General features: G+C 45.6%; 1 protein-coding gene across 3 annotated transcripts in view; it reads right to left on the minus strand.

Moving 5' to 3' along the window:
• SRGAP2 (SLIT-ROBO Rho GTPase activating protein 2) overlaps positions 1-20,797 on the minus strand; it is a 227,962-nt gene that overhangs the window by 39,849 nt on the left and 167,316 nt on the right. For 2 of the 3 annotated variants that reach the window (XM_065895453.1, XM_065895467.1), the window contains exons 7-12: positions 18,195-18,419; positions 14,427-14,528; positions 13,006-13,203; positions 5,289-5,373; positions 2,517-2,544; positions 646-670 (exon numbers count right to left, since the gene is read on the minus strand). In XM_065895453.1, the coding sequence (XP_065751525.1) occupies positions 646-670; positions 2,517-2,544; positions 5,289-5,373; positions 13,006-13,203; positions 14,427-14,528; positions 18,195-18,419 (663 nt within the window). The remainder of the gene's footprint in view (positions 1-645; positions 671-2,516; positions 2,545-5,288; positions 5,374-13,005; positions 13,204-14,426; positions 14,529-18,194; positions 18,420-20,797) is intronic. The other variant, XM_065895460.1, reaches the window with a different exon arrangement.

Here is a 20,797-nt window from a genome sequence, read left to right on the forward strand (position 1 = left end):
AATTAATTTTTTTTAAACAAGCATAAGTGCTGTTTAGATTATCCACTGATGTGGACTGCCCATGCCGAGCTAAGATCCCTCCTAAGGTGGGTCATGAGAGCTAGCTGCTTACAGCTCAGTGTCACATTTGAATACAACTCTGAAGATGGTGCACATAATTGCAGAGCTCAACGTCTCTTGCTTATCATTCCTAGACCAGACTTATCTTTACATTTTTAGTATGTCTTAGAAATACATCTAAGATGACCATGCCACCAGAAACAAACAAAAACCTGCAAACTTGGTCTAGGTGATTAGATGCTGTGAGTTACTGTCATATTGGTACCCATGTATGAAGTGTGAGGCCTCTTTCACGGTCTCCTAGAGAAGTAGCACCAAAGATAGTTCTGGCACAGTCTGCCACAGTCAAACCAGACCTCTAGCATGTAAGAGCATAAACGACTAGAGAGGAGAGGAACAAGTCCCTGCCCCCCTCGCTAATTTGATGAAGTTGCCGTAATATTAAACATACTATGACTAAATGGTACATTCCAAATGTAAGCATGAAGTCAGAAAAGTGTCTGTCCCATCCACACTGGAGTTCCATAAATATCTGGGATCTAACCATTTCACGCCAGACAAGCCTGCCTCTTGCTGGGCCCTTACCTGTTTCCTCACAGTTGAGCTACGCCTGTGGTTGAATCCAGCAACAGGGAGGGAAAAGAGAAAATGAGATTAAAAACAATCTGTGAGGTAGTTAATGAAACAAACTGCATTAATCAGCTCAGTCCCAGAAGTGGCTAAGAGACTTGATAAGTTACCCTCCAAGCTTTTCACAAAAGCTTAGAGGTCTCTGGTTTTAATGTCTGCCACCATTCAAAAGTAGAATAGGAGGGAATTGGTTCAATTTGCAGTAAAATATATATAGGTCAGACAACAGGAAGATTTCTCCATTTGCAAGGAGACACTAGTAAACACCAAAGGAAGCTATGGTTTTCTTTCTCTTGGAAATAAATCCTTAGGGAAAAGATAAGGAGAGATTTTCCCGGAATTTAGACAGTAGAGTGTCCAGACTGGAAGGAACCTTGGCGATTCCATAGGTCAATGCTTTTCAAGCTGTGTTTAGCCTTGGAAGCCTTTTCTCCAAGGGAATCTGACTCAGACAACAATACCCAAGCAAGGAGAGCAGTGACGCCTCTTTGAGTGAGGTTAGGAGGTAGGGACCAGAGCCCAGCTGCTGGGCACCTTCTGCCACTTCCACTAGGCTCTTCTTAAGGACCTCTTTGGAATCCTAGAGCTCCTTGGATCTAGGTGATTGTTCTGTCTTGTCTTTTTTTTGGCCACGTTGCACAGCTTGTGGGATCTTAGTTCCCCTCACAGCGAATGAACCCATGCCCCCTCCAGTGGAAGCATGGAGTCTGAACCACTGGACTGCCAGGGAAGTCCCTCTCTATCTTGTCTTATGGATGAGGAAACTGGAGTTCAGAGAGGGGAAAAGAGCAGCCCAAGGTAACACAGCATAAGGGAATTCAGCTCAGCTCTTTTCACTCCCATAGAGCCTTCTGCAGTTATGGCACTTTAGGTGAAATTACACTAAGACTTTAGCACCAGGAAGATATATTCTACAGAATTCCATTATCCTGGTTCCCTCCAGTCAACAAGACTAGTATATTAATTGTGATCCGCAATGACAAAACGATGAAAGCCAAATGAAGCTATTTTTAAGTAATGAGCCTATAATTGTAAATGGCCTCATGACTATTGTGTGTGTGTGTCGCCAGATATAAGTGGTTTATATAATGGGCTAACGCAGGGTCTCTAAGGAGTCTGGCCCATTAAAGCTCTTTCCCCAGTTAAATCAGCACATTTTTAGGCATCTGAGAACCGTAGGCTGAATGAATGCCTTGCTCGCCGCCAACTCACGAGTTTTCTCATAGCAGCTCCATGACTGAGAGGGAAAATATTTGGCTGGGGTGGGGGAGGGCGGGGAAGGTGGGGAAAGACTGGGAGGGCTGCATACTTGTACATCAGGCGAGGATGTCTACCAATGCTGTTGGCAAGCAATGCAATGTAATATTTCATTATCCAGCGACACTCGCTAATTAGAGGCTGTCATCTTTTCCACGTATAAAAAAAATTTCAGGTCAAATGCTATCTTCTGATCCTCGTTCCCTAGGTCAGAGACTTCCCAAAACCCACATGTTGAAGTCTAAAAGCTAAGGTTAGGTTACCAGGATCCTCCAGCGTCGAACATTTCTTTTCCGTGCAATGCAGTGGTTTTGGGGGGATCTCTGGGACTATTTTGGCAAACGGTAACTCTCTTCACTTATTTCTGCTCAGCAAATCCCATTTCCATTTGAGGCCAGATGGGGTCAGCAAGGTAAAGGGCTGGAAGCCACCCCTGCCCTAGGCTACTCCTTTGCAAAGTCATCCAACACCTCTACAACTCAACTCCTTGGCTCTTTCCCAGGTTGGGATGGCTCTACCCCTCCGGCCTCTCTTCATCCCTTCCCAGGGCTGTCTCAGGCCACACCTACCTGGCCAGACTGCAATCTGTCCGCTGACCTGTTGGAAAGACAAAGGCAAAAAGCACATGTTGAAGCAGACGGGGTAAAAGTGGGAGACTTGCTCCCAGGAATGACTGTGTCTGCCCAGCTCCCCAGGGAGCCCCGAGGATCACGTGTGACTAGCCTTCCAGGCAAAAAAGAAGAGAGCACCCAGGTCCTCTTTCTGGGCCTCGTTTCTGATGCTTGTTCCCAGCCCAGGGCTGCTGGTATCCTGAAACCTTAGGATTGCCAACTCTGCTTCCCAGTGGGAAAACGGGTGGATGCGGGGGGAAAATAGCAAGGCAGAGCATATCTTAGAGAACAAATTACTAGAAGCTTTCCCAGAGATGAAATTCAGCTTCTTTTCTATGTGTGCTGGGTGTGTGTGTGGTGGGGAGGGAGGGATGAACCTGTTTGCCCTTCAGGCTGTGTACACACACACACACACACACACACACACACACACACACACAGTTGAGGGTGGAAGGGGAAGAAGGAAGGAATAGCTATTTGGGGACAGGAGGAAGCATACATCGAAATTCTCGTTTTAGATTCATACTAAATTCTCACTTCCATTATGCTGGGCTGAAATGACAAGGGAAAAATATTTAAAATGCTGCTACTGCTTTTAGACTGTGGTTCTCAACCCAACAGTGGGCCTTAATACTAAGCTGGATGGATCATACACAGTCTTAAAAAAGGGAATTGAAAATCTTAATGCTCATCTGAAGTATTCTTACGTTTTTTAAAAATATGCATGTGCACTTGGGCCATTATGTAATCTGTGTTGCTTTTTTTGGGTCCACAGTTAACCCAGCTTGGTCTATATTAGACCGTATTAGATAAACCAGGGAAAGGGTAAGCAGGCGCTGAGCCGGGGAAGGAGAGATTGGTTCCCAAGCTCCTCATCCAGTTTCCTGGAAAGGCGACTCCAAGGGCTGAGGGGGGGGGGGGGGGGGGAGGGGGGAGGGCAGGGCTTTTTCTTGCCTTTAAAGGTTGCTAATTGTTGATTACAGTTCAGCTCATCTTGAGCAACACCTCCCCCACCCCAACAGCCTCTCTTACCAAAGGCTCAGCTTTCGTCTGCAAAAATATTATTCAGAGCCATTATTTCTAACATCTGTCCCATTTCCATTCTGGAATATTCATAAACATCAATTATCCCTCTGTGGCAAGAAACAAGGGGCTCTTGCGTTAGTGACAAATACATACAGAAGGCAGGGACATGATGACTTGCACACAGGAAGACCTATATTTTTCATTATTGCTAGAACTTGTCATCTTTAGATGAAGGCAACTTGCAGCACTGATGAACAGTCACCAACCTTCACCCCTTCATAGTAGCACACTTGGTGCATGTACGTGTGTTGCAAACACACACACACACACACACACTCTCTCTCTCTCTCTCTCTCTCTCTCCCGCCCTGTTCCCCATCTCACTTATGGGTCATGCTTAGATTATCCTGGCAAAAAGAAATCACAGTTATAACTTGCTTCAAATAGTTCTGGGCTTTTCTTCCTCCGATTCCCCACGGAGCAATCTGATAACTCAAGAGTAAAGATTTTCTATAAGCAAACTTTGGATCTCAATGCATAGACCTGTTCAGCCTGAGTCCCCTGGGTGTTGCGGAGGGAAGACAACAGAAGTTACTTAACAGGCTTTCTTCACATAAAAGAAAATGCCTTAAAAATCACAAGATCAAAGACATTAGAGATAAAAGAATTAATCATCTGGGGGAATCGTTCAGGGCAGGAGAACAGGGTAAGAAGGGCGGGTAGGAGGCTCTGATTTCTGGGGCCACTGAGCCAGTGAGTGCTGTATACTTCCCTAGATTTTGCAGTTGGTCTGAAGAATTTATTTGAGAACGTTAGACCTCTGTGGGTGCAGGTTTTGCCTTTCACTGGTGTTAGAACACCAGTAGCCTCCTCCTCCCTATCTTTAAGTGAGGAGATCAGTGGGGGAGGGAGGAGGGGCAGGGCCTTCAGAGGTGTCCCCAACTTGGGAATCCCATTAATCATAGGATGCTGAGAGCTGGGCAGGAGACCTGGGCAAGGTGCCAAAAACCCCAGGGAAGCTTCTCTTTCAACCCCTGCCTTCAGTTTGACAGCTGAGGAGAGAAAGTCCAGAGTGCCAGTCCGGTCCTCTGCCTTGCTACTTTCCAGGGTCTGGTTAAAATCATCCTATGAGACCAGATAGTCGATTCAGCACCACAGCTTCAGCCTGGCCAAAGCAGGGAGAGGGCTGCCTCTTAGCACCAGGACCCTTCAAAGCAGAAGAAAACCTCTGCCCCACCTTGAAGCTACAGACAGCTGCAGTCTGCCCGTCACCCCTGCCCTTGAGAATCCTCTCCTCTTTTCTCCTCAGAGCAGCTGTGTAGCTCACCTCACAGCTCCCCACCTTCTTGCTTCAGCCTCGGTCCTGCTACAAGAGGAGCTGAGAGTTTTCCCAAAGTGTCTGGACAGTAAAGAACCCACCAGCTCCTTGGCCTCAGTAGTGGCAGAGGAGGCGCAGGAGTGGGGCTGGGTGGAGAGCAGGCACGCTCCATTTAAACAAATAGATGATGCACATTAGTGCTTCATTAAGCATTGGCCCTTCCCCATTACTCAAGCGGTCATTTGGGGCGTGTGCTTCCACATCAAACGAGCGAGGAAAAGCAATGCATTCATATAACCAGACTGAGGATGGAGGCGTGTGCTCAGCACTTGGGCCCAGGGCTCGGCCTTCCCTCACTGCCAAATCTCCGGCAGAGCCCACACTCACTCTCTCCCAGGGTTTTCTGGAGAAGGTCGTGCTTGGCTTGTAGCTTGGTGATGAGGTTCCTGCCCTCCAGGTACTCCTTCATTTTCTGTAAGGGAGGAGGATAAAGAACAATCAGTCCTGAAGGAAAAAAAAATCACATACGCTCAGCTGTACAATTCCCTTTCTAAGAGGGCTTTTGGTTTCTGACCCAATTTCCACCGGGTCCATTTTTTATTTTTTTAAGGCCCTGAGCATCTGAGCAGCTGCTGATTTTCCTGGTGGATTAGTATCCTGCTCTATGTCTTCCTGGGAGCTCCGCGTCAGCCACCATAAGAAGCTATCTCCTCGGGCCCCTCATCCATCTCTTTCAGCTCCTCGGAAGAAAAGCAGGGCATGGAGGGACTCACTGAGCCCCGCCTTCTTGGTGTGAAGGATACACACCTGTGGCTCATCACCTCCACTGACATCCAGCCCTGCCCGGCCCCTCCCAGGGTGCATTCCTTCACCCCAGGAGCAATGTCAAGGCTCAGCCCCTGCCTGGGCTGCAAGCACCAAGCACAGCATTCAGCGCATCTCTGAGCCATACTTTCATCATTTCAATAGCTTCCTCCTCTATTGTGCAGAGTCTTTGTGGAAAGCTTGGAATTTCTGAGCACACAGAGACAGGGGCTGCCACCCTCCACTTGTATACACACATACTGGCAGTTCCAAACACAAGATGAGGTTTATGGAAATGCGATCCCATCTGCTCTAACAGTCCAAATATGATTGCTGTGCTGTACTTTGTGATTTTACCTCTCTCAACCCTTGTCTGCTCAGCGAGAGACTATGTTTCCCTGGACAATTCATTAAATCTCCAAGACAACTCTATGAACTATGATTATCATTATCCCCATTTTATGGATGAAGGTACTGAGATTTGGAGAGATTCAATAAGTGGCTCTAGGTCAAATGATTAGTGAGTGGTGGAACCAGTATCCACATATGCAGTTTGACAGTACACTGTGTGCTTTTAATCGTTATGATAACGTGCTTGACCCATTATGGTAAAGAGCAGAAGGAGAGAAGCAGAACAAAACTTCATAGTATTGATTCTTTACATATGTGTAGCAATTTAAGAATTTTTAGAGTACTTTAGCATGTATTTGACTCTCACAATAACTCTGTACAGCACACAGGGGAGACATATTATTTCCTGATTACGGATGAGAAGGGGAAGGGGGCATTGTTGATCGACACAAGCCAGTAAGTGGCGGTGTCAAACCTGGATCCCAGGCCTTTGGAGGCCCTCCGTTGTTCACCCAGATGCTCCTGTGTGGAGCTTCGCAAATCTCTGACAGCACTTTTCACCCAGCCCTGTCATGGAGGCTTTGCTGCTCCTACGTCTTTCCCTCCAAATGGTATCCTCTATATGGTCAGAGACTGTGGCGTTCACTATTCTTTGCATCCCTGATGCTTAGTACTGTGCCCAGAAGATAGTAGACGCTCAATAAATGTGTGAAAATGAGTAAATAAATGAACAGTCTCACTCTCCTCTGGATAGAACCTTCCTCAGCAGTTACATACCACGCCCCCAAGTATGCCCCTACTCTCTGAATTAAATAGAAGACAAACAAAAAACAAGCCCTATGACAAATCATTTCTGCTGCTTTCCTCACGACCTGTTCCCTCTGCTCCTTTGTGCTTTTGCATGAGAACACCTGCATGAAAATAGGCTCCGTTGTCACCTTCCCCATCCCATCTGCTCCAGCTGCCAGCTCACCTGCTGTCAGTCTTCCCTGGGTGACATCCTAATCCCCAACCAATGCCTAACTGTGAGGCTTGGAACAGTACTTCAGGGCCCAGAGGCGAAACACCTTCAGGAGACATCCACTGCTAACATCTGAACTGCGAGAGCCCCCTCTTCGGAAGGTTATCCCAAGGAGACTCTAAAGGTGTCCTAATGAGGGAAAATTCACCCAGACACACTGTAACCCTTAAAACAAGACCAGAGTGCTCGGAAAACAGCCAAAATTCTGAAAGGAGATGGATGCAAATTCCCTCCTCTCATTCGTGTATACTTGTGATTCTGGAAATCATCTTTTTCATTCATGTTCACAGTTCACTAGTTAACTCTGGCTGTCACTCAGTGAACCATTAAAATAAATAACAATCTGATAAAGAGGTATGATGAATTAACATTTTGGGTTCCACTAAATCCTGAAGTATCAAAAACTGTGTCAAGGTATGACCTGCCTGCCTAATAGTGGAAACAGTGGTTGGAAGTTTTCCATCTGGGTCAGCCCGGGTATGGGAAGGTAAAAGCATCCTATTCGCAGGCATGTCATTTATCACTTCCCTATCCCACCCATAAATCCACGCTCATCTCTATGACAGGTAAACTGGGAGAAGTAACCTGGGCTTTCCTGGGAGGAGCTTAGTTAGAAGGCTTCAGCTGCTGCTGTCCAGACACACAGCAAAGGGAGCTGAGATAGCTGACGACAAGGGAGGAATAGGTAGCTTTTCAATGATTTCTGGAGGCCAGGGGGCTAGGAAAAGAACCGTTCATGTGTAATCTCAAAATCCTTCCTTGGGCAATAAGGGTCACTTTCCTTATTTAAACCATGTCCCAATATTAGGTAATTAATTTTATTTCATTCCACTCCCTGTACCGTGCTCCTCTTCAGAAACACCTAAAGGTAAAGTGATTACCTGGAGTTTTCCTCAGTGGAGGAAAAAGGAATGGATCATGGTCTATTCCAGATCACCAAAAATGAAATCAAATTCCTAAAACACAGTCTGACTGCCACACCCCCATATGCCCCTACTCCATTTACATGCAATATTATCAAAACTGAGAATTTTTTCCAAAAGTAGGAAGGGAGGCAGGAGTCTATTGGGTGGTTTGGGGTTTTGCCATTGTAAACCTTAAATTCAGTTTTTACGATCTCACTGATTTCTTTCTAAATAATTCCTAATTGGGTATTAATTGTCAGTGATGAGTTTTATTTATCGAAAGGGATTAGTATAATAATTTTTCTTTCTGAGCCTGCCCTCCCTGACAGACATTTCAGTTGCAGCAAAACGGAGAAGTCTGAGTTGGTATATTCTAGTCCTACCACTTACTAACTCTTCCAACCTTGGGCAAGTCACTTAACTCCCAGAATCTTAGTTTCCCCATCTGAAAAATGGGGATAATATCTTTTTTCACAAGGGTGTTAAAGATGAAATAAGATAACAAGCATGACTGTGATTGTTAACACAAGGACTGGCAACTAGCAGGTGCTCAGAAGTGTTCCTTATACAGAATCACCTGCTCAACCAAAAAACAGTCCTTCTCTAAACTTCTTTGCTTTGTGCTAACACTTAAGAAAGCTCAATCAAAGCATGGTTTCTGGCCTGAAAAAAAAAAGTTTGAGGTACAAGAATGGTTTTCAAATTTAATCTTAAAATACCTCTTCCCTTTGAATATATTCTTTCCATGGTGCTGTAAAACTCAAGGACCTTGCCTAGACCTTGAATTTAATCTGTGAACCCAAGGCCATAAGTATCCACTGCTGCCAGAAGGTGGGGTGGGTGGGAGGAGTGAGCTATGCCTAGCCAGCCCCGTGCACAGAGATACACAGATGTCATTGCTGTGGCTGCTTCCCCACCAACCAAGCATGCTGACATTTCCCCTCCTCCCCGTCAATTTTTAAAGCAGGAAACAGCTGTCAGACAGAATACATAATAGAGCAAATATTTCAACAGGAGCATATCTCCCCACTTTAATTGACAGGGCAGGGGCATTCATGCATTTGTACCTGCTTAGCACACATTTATCAAGTATCTGTTTATTCTTGGAGAATGCCAAGATAAAAAAAGGTCTTGGACCTCACCAAGTCTAGCAGTCTTAGAGCACTGTCCATTCAATGGCCAAGGAACTGGCTCCTCTCCAACCTCTTACCTTACCCGAATCTGTCCTCCCAAATTCAGGCAGTTTAGCTTTGTTTATTTTATCAGCTATGAGCCCTCCTTCCACCATTTCATCCCCCATTCAAGAACCCCATACTCCAACCCCCATACAAGGAAATACCTGTAAGGGTTTGACAGTACTTGGCTAAAAACAGTGAGCATTACTGCCTATGAGCAGGGAATTGGTTAAATAAATGATGGAACATCCATCCATACAATGATGTTCTTGCAGCCATTACAAAAGGAGGCAGATCTTTTGGACTAATGTGAAGATAATACCCAAAATAAATTAAGTGAAAGAAGCAAAGTGAAGAACAGTATGGATGGTATACTTCTATTTGTATTTCTATTTATTTTATTTCCTTACATTTCTAATGTAATAATATTATATTAAAGGATATATCAGTGGTTGTCTCCACACAGAATACCTCTGGAAGGACACAGAAGAAACTGGTTTCAATCACTGTCAGAGGGGAGGGGAAGTGGGAGTTGGGGATGGGTAGAGGCTTGACATTTTTCTGTATTCTCTTTTGAAATCTTTGCATCTTTTTTAACACTTAAAATAAAAAAGGCAATGGGAAAAAGGTAGACAGTGCTGGATTGTTTGTTACAGAAGACAAATGATACAAAGCCAAGGAGGTCAGAAAATGTCTTCTCACTTAGAGCAAAGAAGGGCAGAAAGCTGAGCTGTTCCTGAGCCTTCCCCTCACCTCAGCTTCCTCAGCAGGGCATAGAGAAGGCCTGTGTCCTGAGACCAGGAGACCAGAAGATCAGAGTTCTGGTTTCAGCTCTTGCTGAGGACTTTAAACAAGCTACCCGTACTTTTTGGATTTTTTTGTTTGTTTTTTCAGTTTTTTTAAAAAAAATCTTTCAAATGAGAAGGTTTGGTTAGATAATTTTTTAAAAACACTTCAAGCTTTAAAATTCCATGATTATTTTCCTGGGACTCTTGCAAACGACTGACCTTTGTAGGTCATGCTTCAAATTTCCAATAGATGTCATCTGGGCAGGTGAATCTCATGACAGTCGAGAGTGGTCAGAAAGTTTTCCTAGCAGCCCTCTGGGTCACTAGGCACACTACCAGGAGAGAAAGCCATGACAAGGGACCTCTTCCCAATCTTCCAGAAGAAGGCAACTTCTAGGACGCGCTACTCTGATGTCTTTGAAGGGCACAGGGAAACACATGGGCAACGTTTGTGGAGACAAAAGACTAAGAAAAGCACATCTGCAGCTGCGCTGGCTTTGTAGGGTTCGGCAAGCACCTGCAGCTGTTCTGGGGAACATGCACGCCCCCTTTTCTTGAATGTCCATTTTGCCACCTCCCAAAAGTCTTTTTATCATGAACTATCTGATGCGTTCCAAACACCAATCACAAAAATGATGAACTCTCTTGTAAATCTGTTACTGGACAAGCCCAGACAAAAGAACCTTCCTGTTAGCCAAGGAAATTTGCACACAATTGTGATAAGTAGCATTATGGCCACAAAAGACAGGAAATGAGTTAGAGGACACCAGTGTATTCAGACAGAGGTGAAAGGATGGGTGGGATTTGGGAGGTCACCAGTTGGAATATGGTCATTCCTGCTCTTACTAAAGGTCAATTTTGAATACAAATGTTATAGCTTCCCTTAAAGCCAAAAAGTAATTTCTGACAGTCTTAAATACAGATTTTTATGTCCAAAATTCTTATTTAATCTTGTTCTGCAATGTAACAAGATTGGGTCATTTAAGTAGTGTTATATCTAAGCAGTCCAGACAGACCAGCCAGACAATCCCAAAAGCCTCTCGAGTATTTAACAACCTCCTGAGATAAAGAAGCTTGCGGAGGTACGTAGCCCTCACTATAGACAGGAAGTTTTCTTCATGTCTGTCCCAGGTTTTTCATGCCTTCATGCTTTTGCACATGCTGCTCTTGCCTCAAGGAATGCCTTTCTCCTCTTGATTCACTCATTGCCTGATCAGCACAGAAGTTACTTTGTATGTAATATTTCCCTAACTCCATTTATCCTGATTGCCATTCATGCACATGTGCATGTATGCACTTAACATTTTTACATTTATTTTTTTAATTACCCAAATCAACCTATTGTAATTGTATTGTAATTGTTTACACTCAGTAAAAAAGAAAGTTTTCCCTTCACAGGCCTAATTCCATCATTCTCCTCTTCACTTTATATTCTTAGCATTCCAGCTTATATAGCACAGTGTCTGGTACATGGTAGATCCTTAATAAATGATCAATAAACAACTTCATAATATTCAATGAATAAATTAATAGTGATGATGCAGATAATAAATTTTCAGCAATTTTGAGCACTCGCTACAAAACAGGCAATGTGCTATGTATTTTACAAAAATGAATGAATGAGCCAAAATGTCATTCCATTCTTTCTCTGTATAGATTTTAGTATTTTACTCATAAATGTATTAAAGAATGTTATAATTAAATGACTTAGGAAAATATTAATCATCTGTTAAATGAAAGCAGCAGATTATAAAACAATATGTACAGCAGTATCCCATTTTTTATAATAAAATTATAAATGTATGCTCACGTCTGTGTGCACGCATAGTAAAAAGCCTGGAAGAGAATATATTCTAACACTATTATTTCTAGGTTATTGGGATTATGGCTGATTTTTAGTTTCTTTTTACTTCCAGATTCTATATAATAAGCATGTTTTCTTTTGTATTACAAGCAAAAAAAAAAGTTATTTTAAAAGAATAATACTGTTAAATCACTCCCTCTCAACAGTCTTCCCCAGGACTTAAAAAAAATTTTTTTGAAGAATTCTGAGCTTAATTACATGAAAAAACAGATTTCTTCTTGGAAGGAGATAGCAAATCACTAGTGTTCTTAATGGAGAAAGGGCAGTGTTCAAAGAAGAATTAAACAAATGTTTCCAGTTGGAGGAAAAATTCAATTTACTACATGCAGATTGTGTTTCTTGACTGAAAAACAAGTTAATTCCTCTCATTCAGAATCAGTATGCATATTCACTGGCTATATTTCCTCTCACATCTGCAAACTTAATTTCTTCTTAGTCGTCAGAAGATTAGGAAATAAATTTTAGTTCAGGCAATAAATCCTACTTGGCAAGCTCAAAATAACTTAATTATTAAAAAGTAGCACCAAAGACCAGCCAGCAACCTTCCAAAGGACTGTTAACACTACTTAAAAAAAATTGGGTTCATCTGTCTAAAAGAGGACTGGGAGATGCATGAGTAACAAAATATAATGTTTTAGAATTCTATGCAAACCAACAATGCTACACATTACCTGTCCCTTTGAATTTCATATGGCTTCCTTTTGAAGCCATAATTATGAAAAATAATTTCCCACTTTAAATTATAAAGTAATATCATATCATATCAACTAGGAAAGATTACAGACTTTAAAAACAAGACATGTGTTAGCCAAAATATTTCAACGTAGTTCTCAAGAACCAAGAGATGCAGTCCCCCTTTTACGACCCCTAGGGATGAGAAGGAAACTTTCAAACAAAAGCTTATTAGCTGGTTAAAAAAGTCTTCAAAAAGAAAATATTCTTGGTAGTGTACTTGGGGCCATCCTTTCTCTTGGGGGTCCCTGTTAGATATACAACGTGTGTATATTTGTGTCTTTAAGTGTAGGGGTGGTCTCTGAACATGCCCAGATCCAAGTCAAGATATTCAAAGACTTGATATCCTGCAAGACACTGGATAAGATATCCTGCAGACACTTGACAAGGACACTGGGATCCAAATGGCCTGTGTGTGCTGCAGTGCCTAAAGATGATCTTTAAAGGCCACTGAGCCCCCTCACCGTGAAATAGAACTGCTCTGTCTCTTGCTGGTTGGCTCTCCTCTTGGCAATGCTGGGTTTGCTCATGAAGGTTTCTGAGACCGTGGACTTGACGGATTCCATAGAGTTGCTGTACTGGAAGCAATCGGACACATCAAAATCCTCGACGGTCACAATGTCCTGGATGGTCTGCAGAGTGGCCTCCATTGTCTTCTTTACCTGCCATGATAAGGGCCAACATAATGCATGAGGGGCAGGCTGCAAAACAAGAGGTGATGGAGAAGCTTGGAGAAGCGGGAGAGAAGTGGGCTGAGGAAGGAGGGAGGGGACTGTCAGAGGGTGCGGGTCTGCTTCCCATTGGACGGTGCTAAGTGAGTGATAAATATCACACGGACCCTACTCTCTCCAGTGAGGCCCTAAAACCACTGCTCCCTTCACGCTACATGCTTGACCCAGCTATTTAATGTTCACTTTTTAAATTTAAGATTAGCTCTTCGTGGGCTTCCCGGGTGGCACAGTAGTTGAGGGTTCGCCTGCCGATGCAGGGGACGCGGGTTCGTGCCCCGGTCCAGGAGGATCCCACATGCTGCAGAGCGGCTGGGCCCGTGAGCCGTGGTCGCTGAGCCTGCACATCTGGAGCCTGTTCTCTGCAGCGGAAGAGGCCACAACGGTGAGAGGCCCACGTACCGCAAAAAAAAATTAAAAAAAAGATTAGCTCTTCGTTATGCTGGACGTGCTAAGGGAGAGAGGATGAAACAAATCCAAACCAACCCCATCATACAAAGAGCTGGTTAAAAATGTATGATGGGCCTGGTCCCGCAATGCCCCAGGTTCTGTTTCCTGACCTTCCACAAATGAATGAACCTGTTTGCCCACGTGCAAACTAAGTGACCCATCCCCAGGCTTTCCTGATCTTACCGGGGAAAGTCAGACTTACTGAGATGCCAGGTGAGAAGTCACATGAGCTCAAAAGAAAGGAGCTGATAATTAATCATACTGCCCTTTTAACTGGTTGTTGAAAGCCAATACGTTGGGCCCAGAAGAAAGTCACCCTTTTCTAAGAGGATGGAGATATTTGAAGTGTCAAAGTCAAAGGCCTCTGTTTGTTTGAAAATGCTGGAAAAAGACAGGCATGAGGGGGTGGTTTCAGAGACACAATATTGTTCACACAGCTGCCAAGTGCCATTTTGATTAAATGTGCAAAGGGGGGAAAAAAGCATTTTGCAAAAGCTCAAAATAGAGCTCAACCTTTGGCAATGCAAGAGCAACTTCCTGGAGTTCAAGGGCAGGATGTAGCAGAAGGGGAAAATCCAAGCCTACATTTGGCTACGAAATGTTTGCAGCAGCCCGGACATTCTCTGCATGGCTCCGTCCACCTGCTCCCAGCCGGGCAGCAGCAAGAGGTTTGACAGGGAAACTCAGAGGGTGGTTCTGAGTCTCACCTCTTCGTTCTCAATCTTCAGGGTGGATAAGCGAGATTGTAGCTGTTGGCATCTCTGTACCAGCTCACTCTGGACGGGCTGCTGGGCACAGAGCTGGGAAGTCTGCCAAAAGAAAGCAATACTAGGTCAGGAAGGGGACACAGTTCTTTTGTCAGAGTCCCATTACTGTTAATAAAACTACTTATATTCAAGCTGCAAACCTCGCAAATTCTATGTTAAAACAAAATCCAAAGCCAAAGTGCGTAGACCTCTTCCAGGACCAAATAGCACAAGAAAGGAATGAGCAATGGAACCTGTTCGGAAAGATCTCTCTCTCTCTTTGGAGCCCACCTCCAGCCTAGTGCTTGGCAGACGCAGGTCTATACAGGGCCTTCGGCTCCAAGGAAGCTGGAGTTAGGGCAGAGAAGAGTGCCTTAGGCAGCCCAGCTCCAGATACACAAAGCTTTGGCACAGTGAGGACTTCCTGCCAGAGGTCCAAGTGGCCACCTCGCGGGCCCCTCCTTCATTCCCCGCTGTACACCAGAGTGAAAGCAGGAGAGAAGTGGGTCAGGAGGCTAACATGCCGCTGTTGGCAGCCAGCATGTGTTTATAAATCTGGGCCGTGCATGAGAGCTCTGACTCAATGAGAGAAAGCGTGAAGCCAGGAACAAGTCCACGGGCTTTGCTAGAGGGCCCCAGAGGGCACGGAATCTTGTGGAACTTGGCATTTTCAAAAAGCCATCGTTTTACTACAGATCTTCACCAGATCTGTGTGGGAGAGAAGTCTGCCCTTCCCCCCAAGGATCGCTGTCAACAAGCTTCCCCCTGTGTGAGGGGGATGGCTGAGCCACTGTCTCCTGATGGGCCCATGGCGATGGCATAGGTGTGAGGTCACCCACAATCCCCAGGATGACAGATGAGGAACAGAAGGCTGGCAGATTGGGAGGCAGGACCACGTGGAGGCAGCTCCTGTCACCTTGCCACCACGTGTCCTTTAGCCTCTCGTCTGCGAAGAGACATCTGGATAGAACTGGCCTCCTCCTTCCCCAGCAGTGGGCACATTCACATGCCCAAGACCATTTTCTTGCTTGAAAAGACAAAACCTCTCTTCAAATGGAGGGGGCTGGGACTTGACCTTTTCCTCCATTGGCTTTTAAGCTCTCAACTGACTTGACCTCCTCCCCCAGCTGAGAGGCTGGCCTGAGCCAGCTCTCAGATCTGAAGCGAGCTGACTTCATTCTGGATCTTGCATAAGCAGACACAATGGAGAAAGCTCAGTGGCCAGGATGGGTTAGTGCCAGTAGTGAAACTCTCTGGCTGCCTGATGTCACTGGTCAGGCATTCAGAGCCCCACAAGTCTCTGGGGGCACCAAGGGTAGAGCCAAGTACCTCCTCCTAGTACATCTGAGAGTGCTTGGCATCAATTCATGTGCATTCCAGAACACCAATCAGTGTCGGGCCTTGGCCAATTTCAGGGCTTCCGCTCAAAATGCCATCCGAACTTTGGCCCTAGTTCAAGGACTTCCAGGCAGCTCCCTCTTGTTGCCTCCACAGTCTACAGACAGCCCTCAATGACTGGGGATAGATGGCTGCTTTTCCACTCACATGAAGGCTAGGCTGGAATGCAAAACCTTTGTAAGATCTAGGACTGGCCCTGGCCCCTGCCTGGCCCAGCCACTGATCAGCTACATCACACAAAGGGAGGCCCTGGGCAGAAGACTGAACTATTGATTTTTAAAGTAACTTCGATGTAGCAGGGAGGAATCATGGAGGGAAAACCACCTCCATGCTAGTTTCTTTAAGAAGCAGCAGGGCTGCTGATGCATGCTTTGGCAGTGGTCCTCTATCGGGGTGCAAGGTAATGCATTCCAGCTGTGCTCTGGAGTATGGAAATGAGGCTCTGACAGGGCTAGGAGGGGGCCTGAGCACCCAGCATTTGGAATCCCCCTTTATGGAGACAAGCTGTTTGGCTTAGAAGGCATCTCAGTCAACACCAGAAAATGTATCACTCCACTCAGCTGGTCCCCAAGTTCCACTGCTTCTTGGGAAGGAATCTCTGTGGCAGCTGGAGAAGGAACTTGGAAGGCAAGTTTGACCAGAAGCCAGGGCAGGTGAGGAATGGGGCTTCCTGGGGCTTGGTGACACACCAATACACCCTCGTATTCTAATTGCACATGCTGCCATCTCACTTCCCCATCTGTTCAGATGCTGCATTTCCTAAGCCACAGCAATGGAAACAAACTGTAAATGGTCTGGTTTTCCCCAAGAAGGAGAGAAGGAAAGAAACCATCTCCATATTTTTGTCTTTAGGATAGAAATGTCCCACTCTCCATGGTGGCCTATTGATGAGAGCAAATCCGCTGGTTACAGTATAACAGTTGTCATTCTGGAGGAGGGTTTTCTAAAAAGCATCTGGATGCTAATCTTAACGGAAGCACCACTCCCTTGTTGAAAGGGCATTGCTGTTTTTCCATCACCCAGCATTCATTCCTCCTTCTTCTGATAACTTTGGACTGACTGTCCTTTGCTGGGAACATTCCACTCACAACTCAGGCTATGTGCTTTGGATGGGGCTCTCCCCAACTTGGGGATGCAGTGTGTGACCTCCGCATAAGCCAATCAGCCGACTGCAGATACCAGCCACAGTGACTGGGGATAAGCACGTCACCCAATCAGGACCAAGGAGACACAATGAGACTTTTGTGGGGGCTTCTAGGAGGGAAGCAGATACTCTTTCTGCTGGATTTCAATCTACAAGGAGATAAGGCTGGAAATATAGTCACCTTGCCCCCACGGGATAAAAGCCTGTTTGAGAATAGAGCCAACACACAGGATGTGAAGCAGAAAGAGAAAAACTAAGTCTTGATAAAATCCCCACTCTTAAACCCAACCATGCCTGAAGATCCATCTTGAGCTTTTCTATTATGTAAGCCTATACATCCTCCTCCTGATTTGACCCACAGGTCAAATGGTGGCTCCTACCCCAGCAATAAGATTCACTTTGATTTGTACGTACAACCACCAGAAGAGAAACCACAAGGTTCACAGTAATGAAAACCAAAGAGCTTCTCACTCCTCTCACTTCGGTTTATTTAGGCCCTTCTTGTTTTAGTCATCGGAGGTGAAAAGTCATAAACAGGGCTCCCATGTTCGTGCACTGCTGCCTGGATAGCCATTCTTAGGGTTGACATCTTGGCTCCTGTCCTTTCTGTAGGTACCCATTCTTTTTTTGTTCAATACCCAGGCAAAACTATACCTTTTATCACAATCTTCTAAACCCACGAAAATTAGATCCTTCAGAACTCTGCTGAGTGACAAAAGATCACGTCATCACCCTGCTTAGCCCTCCGTCCCCATCAGAAGCCTTTAGTATCTGGCACCATCTCAGCTCTCACTTCTTTCAGCCTCACCACTTGGGAGGCCTCCATCTCTCTCCTTCCCTTTTGCCATACTGAACTGTTAGTAGCTTTTAGAACACGCTGGCTGTTTTTCACCTCCTCTGATCCTGCTGGTCCCTCTGGATGCCCCTCCCTGTGCATATTTCTAACTCTCAACTCAGCTGACTGTAAGCTGCCTGAGGGCTCTAATCCCCCTTGTCTGCGGTCAAGCCTAGTGGATGGCAGGCACCCAGGAGCTGTTTGCTGAATGGCTGGAAAGGGCTTCACCCACCGGACATGAAGCCAGACCCAGGCCTCGCCTTCCCCCGAATAACATGGCTTGAGTGCAGTAAATCTAGACACAAGTGAGCTCAAGCTCCTTGGGTACATGCGGGTGGGAAGAGGGTCTCACCATGTCCCCCATGTGTGGCTGGAACTCAAACTTCATAGGTGGACAGAAGACATTGTTGTACATCTCCATGAGGCGCTGCTTGTCACTGGTGGCATCGAGGTTTTCTACAGCATTCTCGATGGCATCCAGACCCTCGTGCTTTGACTGTTCCAGATTCAACTCAGCGGAAAGGAAGGTGCGTAGCGCGCGGTTCAGGCTGGCGTGGTAGCCTAAGTCACAGCACTGCTGTGGAACGGAGAAGGCACGTGAGCAAACCATGGACAGCCCCAGGGCTTGGCAGAGGGGGAGGGTGGTCCCCAGGGCAGATCTGATTCTGTCAACAAGACTAGCTGTGCAGCCGGAAGAGGGCTGACCCTCCACGATCTGGGTGATATTTCTCAGTTCTTGACTCCCAGTTTGATATGGAGGACTCCTTAGAGGACTGTGAGGTGGGTGGAATGAAGAGGACTCATTGGGACAAAATGAAATTACGTAATCATGCTCTTCAGTAAACATAAAAGAGTTGGGAGTTAAGGAGAATATTCTTCTATTTTCAGGTTCATCTGGGGATACCACTGTAGCAAAATTCAACATAAAAATATAGCCTGCCACTGCCTCAGGGTTACTGTGATTTAGTCACCATATACCAATCAAGCCAGGCCATTTCAGCATTCAGGTTCAGAAATCAGAGGTGGTGCAAGAGAACTCCAGGTGAGAGAAGAAACGAATGTGTGTGGGGGCGCCGACCCTACTGGTCGTCAACCCCCGCCTCCGGCAAACTCTCAACGTTCTAGGACAGGCCTTACTTGTAGATTAGGATTTCTGTACTAAAGCTCCTGCGTGACAGCATTTATGAGATCACAAATTTCTAAACATAAGCCTTACTGGGAAAATTCACATCAGCTAAAGGATCCTGATTGAAGTAACATGGGAAAAAAAAAGTGCTATGAAAGAGGCAATAGTATAAAAAAAACACTGGAAGTCAAGCAACCTTGGAAAAGCCACTCCAAAGCCATTCCACATCCCTGAACCCGTATCCTCAACTGTAAAATGAACAGATTTGGCCAGGTCAGTGGTTTTCAAGCTGTAGCCCAGAGCTCTATGGTTCTGTGCTCAGGCTGCCCTTGAGAAGGGGGTAACAGGGCAGCCCAACTAGCAGGACTTGGAGCCTCCTACCCCTGCTTCAACCAAACCAGCTCTGCTCTTGTTTTCTATTTAATATATTGGGATTCTATGTAAGGCCTGGTTTGAGAAAGAAGTCTTCTGCTAGAGAAAAAGTCTGAAAATACTTGGACTAAATGTAATCCCTGAGGCCCTCTTCAGCAATGGCATTCTGTAACTCTATGACAATATTCCCCATCCCTCCCAAAGGACCCAGAGATCCAAATTCCTTGGCCATCTTTTATCCCCTCTATTGCTTAAACAGCTTTGAGATTCAGAACTTGAGGAGAATTATCAGAGAAGAATCTACGGATAGAGTAAGACCATCTGCCTGATTGCCATTTCATTCCATAAGCAGGCATTAACTTAACTCTTCCCCCAGCCTTTCCCCCTCTTCATGATCACATTGGGACCAGCCACTATTGGGGAAGAAAAAGCATGTGATGTGCCTCCTCCTCCCAGCATCTAACAAGAAGCTCTGTGACAGAGTGCCTGTCGGGCTGGGCTCTGGATTCAGTGCCAGTGGGCCCTGGCAGGTGCCTGGCTGTGCAGAAGAACAGCATTTACAGCTTAACTAGAGGCGGAGGATGGAAAGACATTAAATTCAGTTGGGAGGGAAGCTAGACAAAAGCGGCTGATTGGGAGGCTGCACGTGCAGGGGCACTTCCTCCTCTGGGAGATGCTGCTGGTCTAGCCAAGCTTCCCTTGAACCTGTAAACCTTCTTGACTAGCTCTGTGTAGACCCTGATGATGAACTCCATGCCTGTAAGTCTGATGAACAGAAGTAATGCTGCCCACAGGGCTGAGCAGGTACGTGGGGGTGGGGGGAGCTTTTCAGGGCAGAAGAGAATTAGAGGGAGGCAGTCTTCGTAACCTTTACATATTTTTGGTAACTCCCCTTTCCTCTCCATTCTCACTCCTTCTACCCTAATTCATACTCTTACCGTCTTACATTGCTGTTTGCTTCACTGTCCTCAAATATGGTTTTTGTTATGCCTACTCCCTGCTGAAGAACCTATAATAGCTCTCATTTTTCTTCCAAAGTACCGTCCACCTTCCTCAGTTGGGAAATTTAAAAATGCCTCCAGGGACTTCCCTGGTGGCGTAGTGGTTAAGAATCTGCCTGCCAATGCAGGGGACACGGGTTCGATCCCTGGGCCGGGAAGATCCCACATGTCGCAGAGCAACTAAGCCCATGCGCCACAACTACTGAGCCCACGTGCTGCAACTACTGAAGCCCGTGCGCCTAGAGCCCATGCTCTGCAACAAGAGAAGCCACCGCAATGAGAAGCCCGTGCACCGCAACGAAGAGTAGCCCCCTCTTGCCACCACTAGAGAAAGCCCGTGCGCAGCCAAAAAATAAATAAAATTAAATATAATTTAAAAGCAAATAAATATTTAAAATAAATTTTTAAAAATGCCTCCATTTACTAAGTGTGCTTACTATATATATGCCAGTGTGC

The sequence above is a fragment of the Phocoena phocoena genome, chromosome 1, assembly GCF_963924675.1.
Source record: "Phocoena phocoena chromosome 1, mPhoPho1.1, whole genome shotgun sequence".
NCBI classification, from domain to species: domain Eukaryota; kingdom Metazoa; phylum Chordata; class Mammalia; order Artiodactyla; family Phocoenidae; genus Phocoena; species Phocoena phocoena.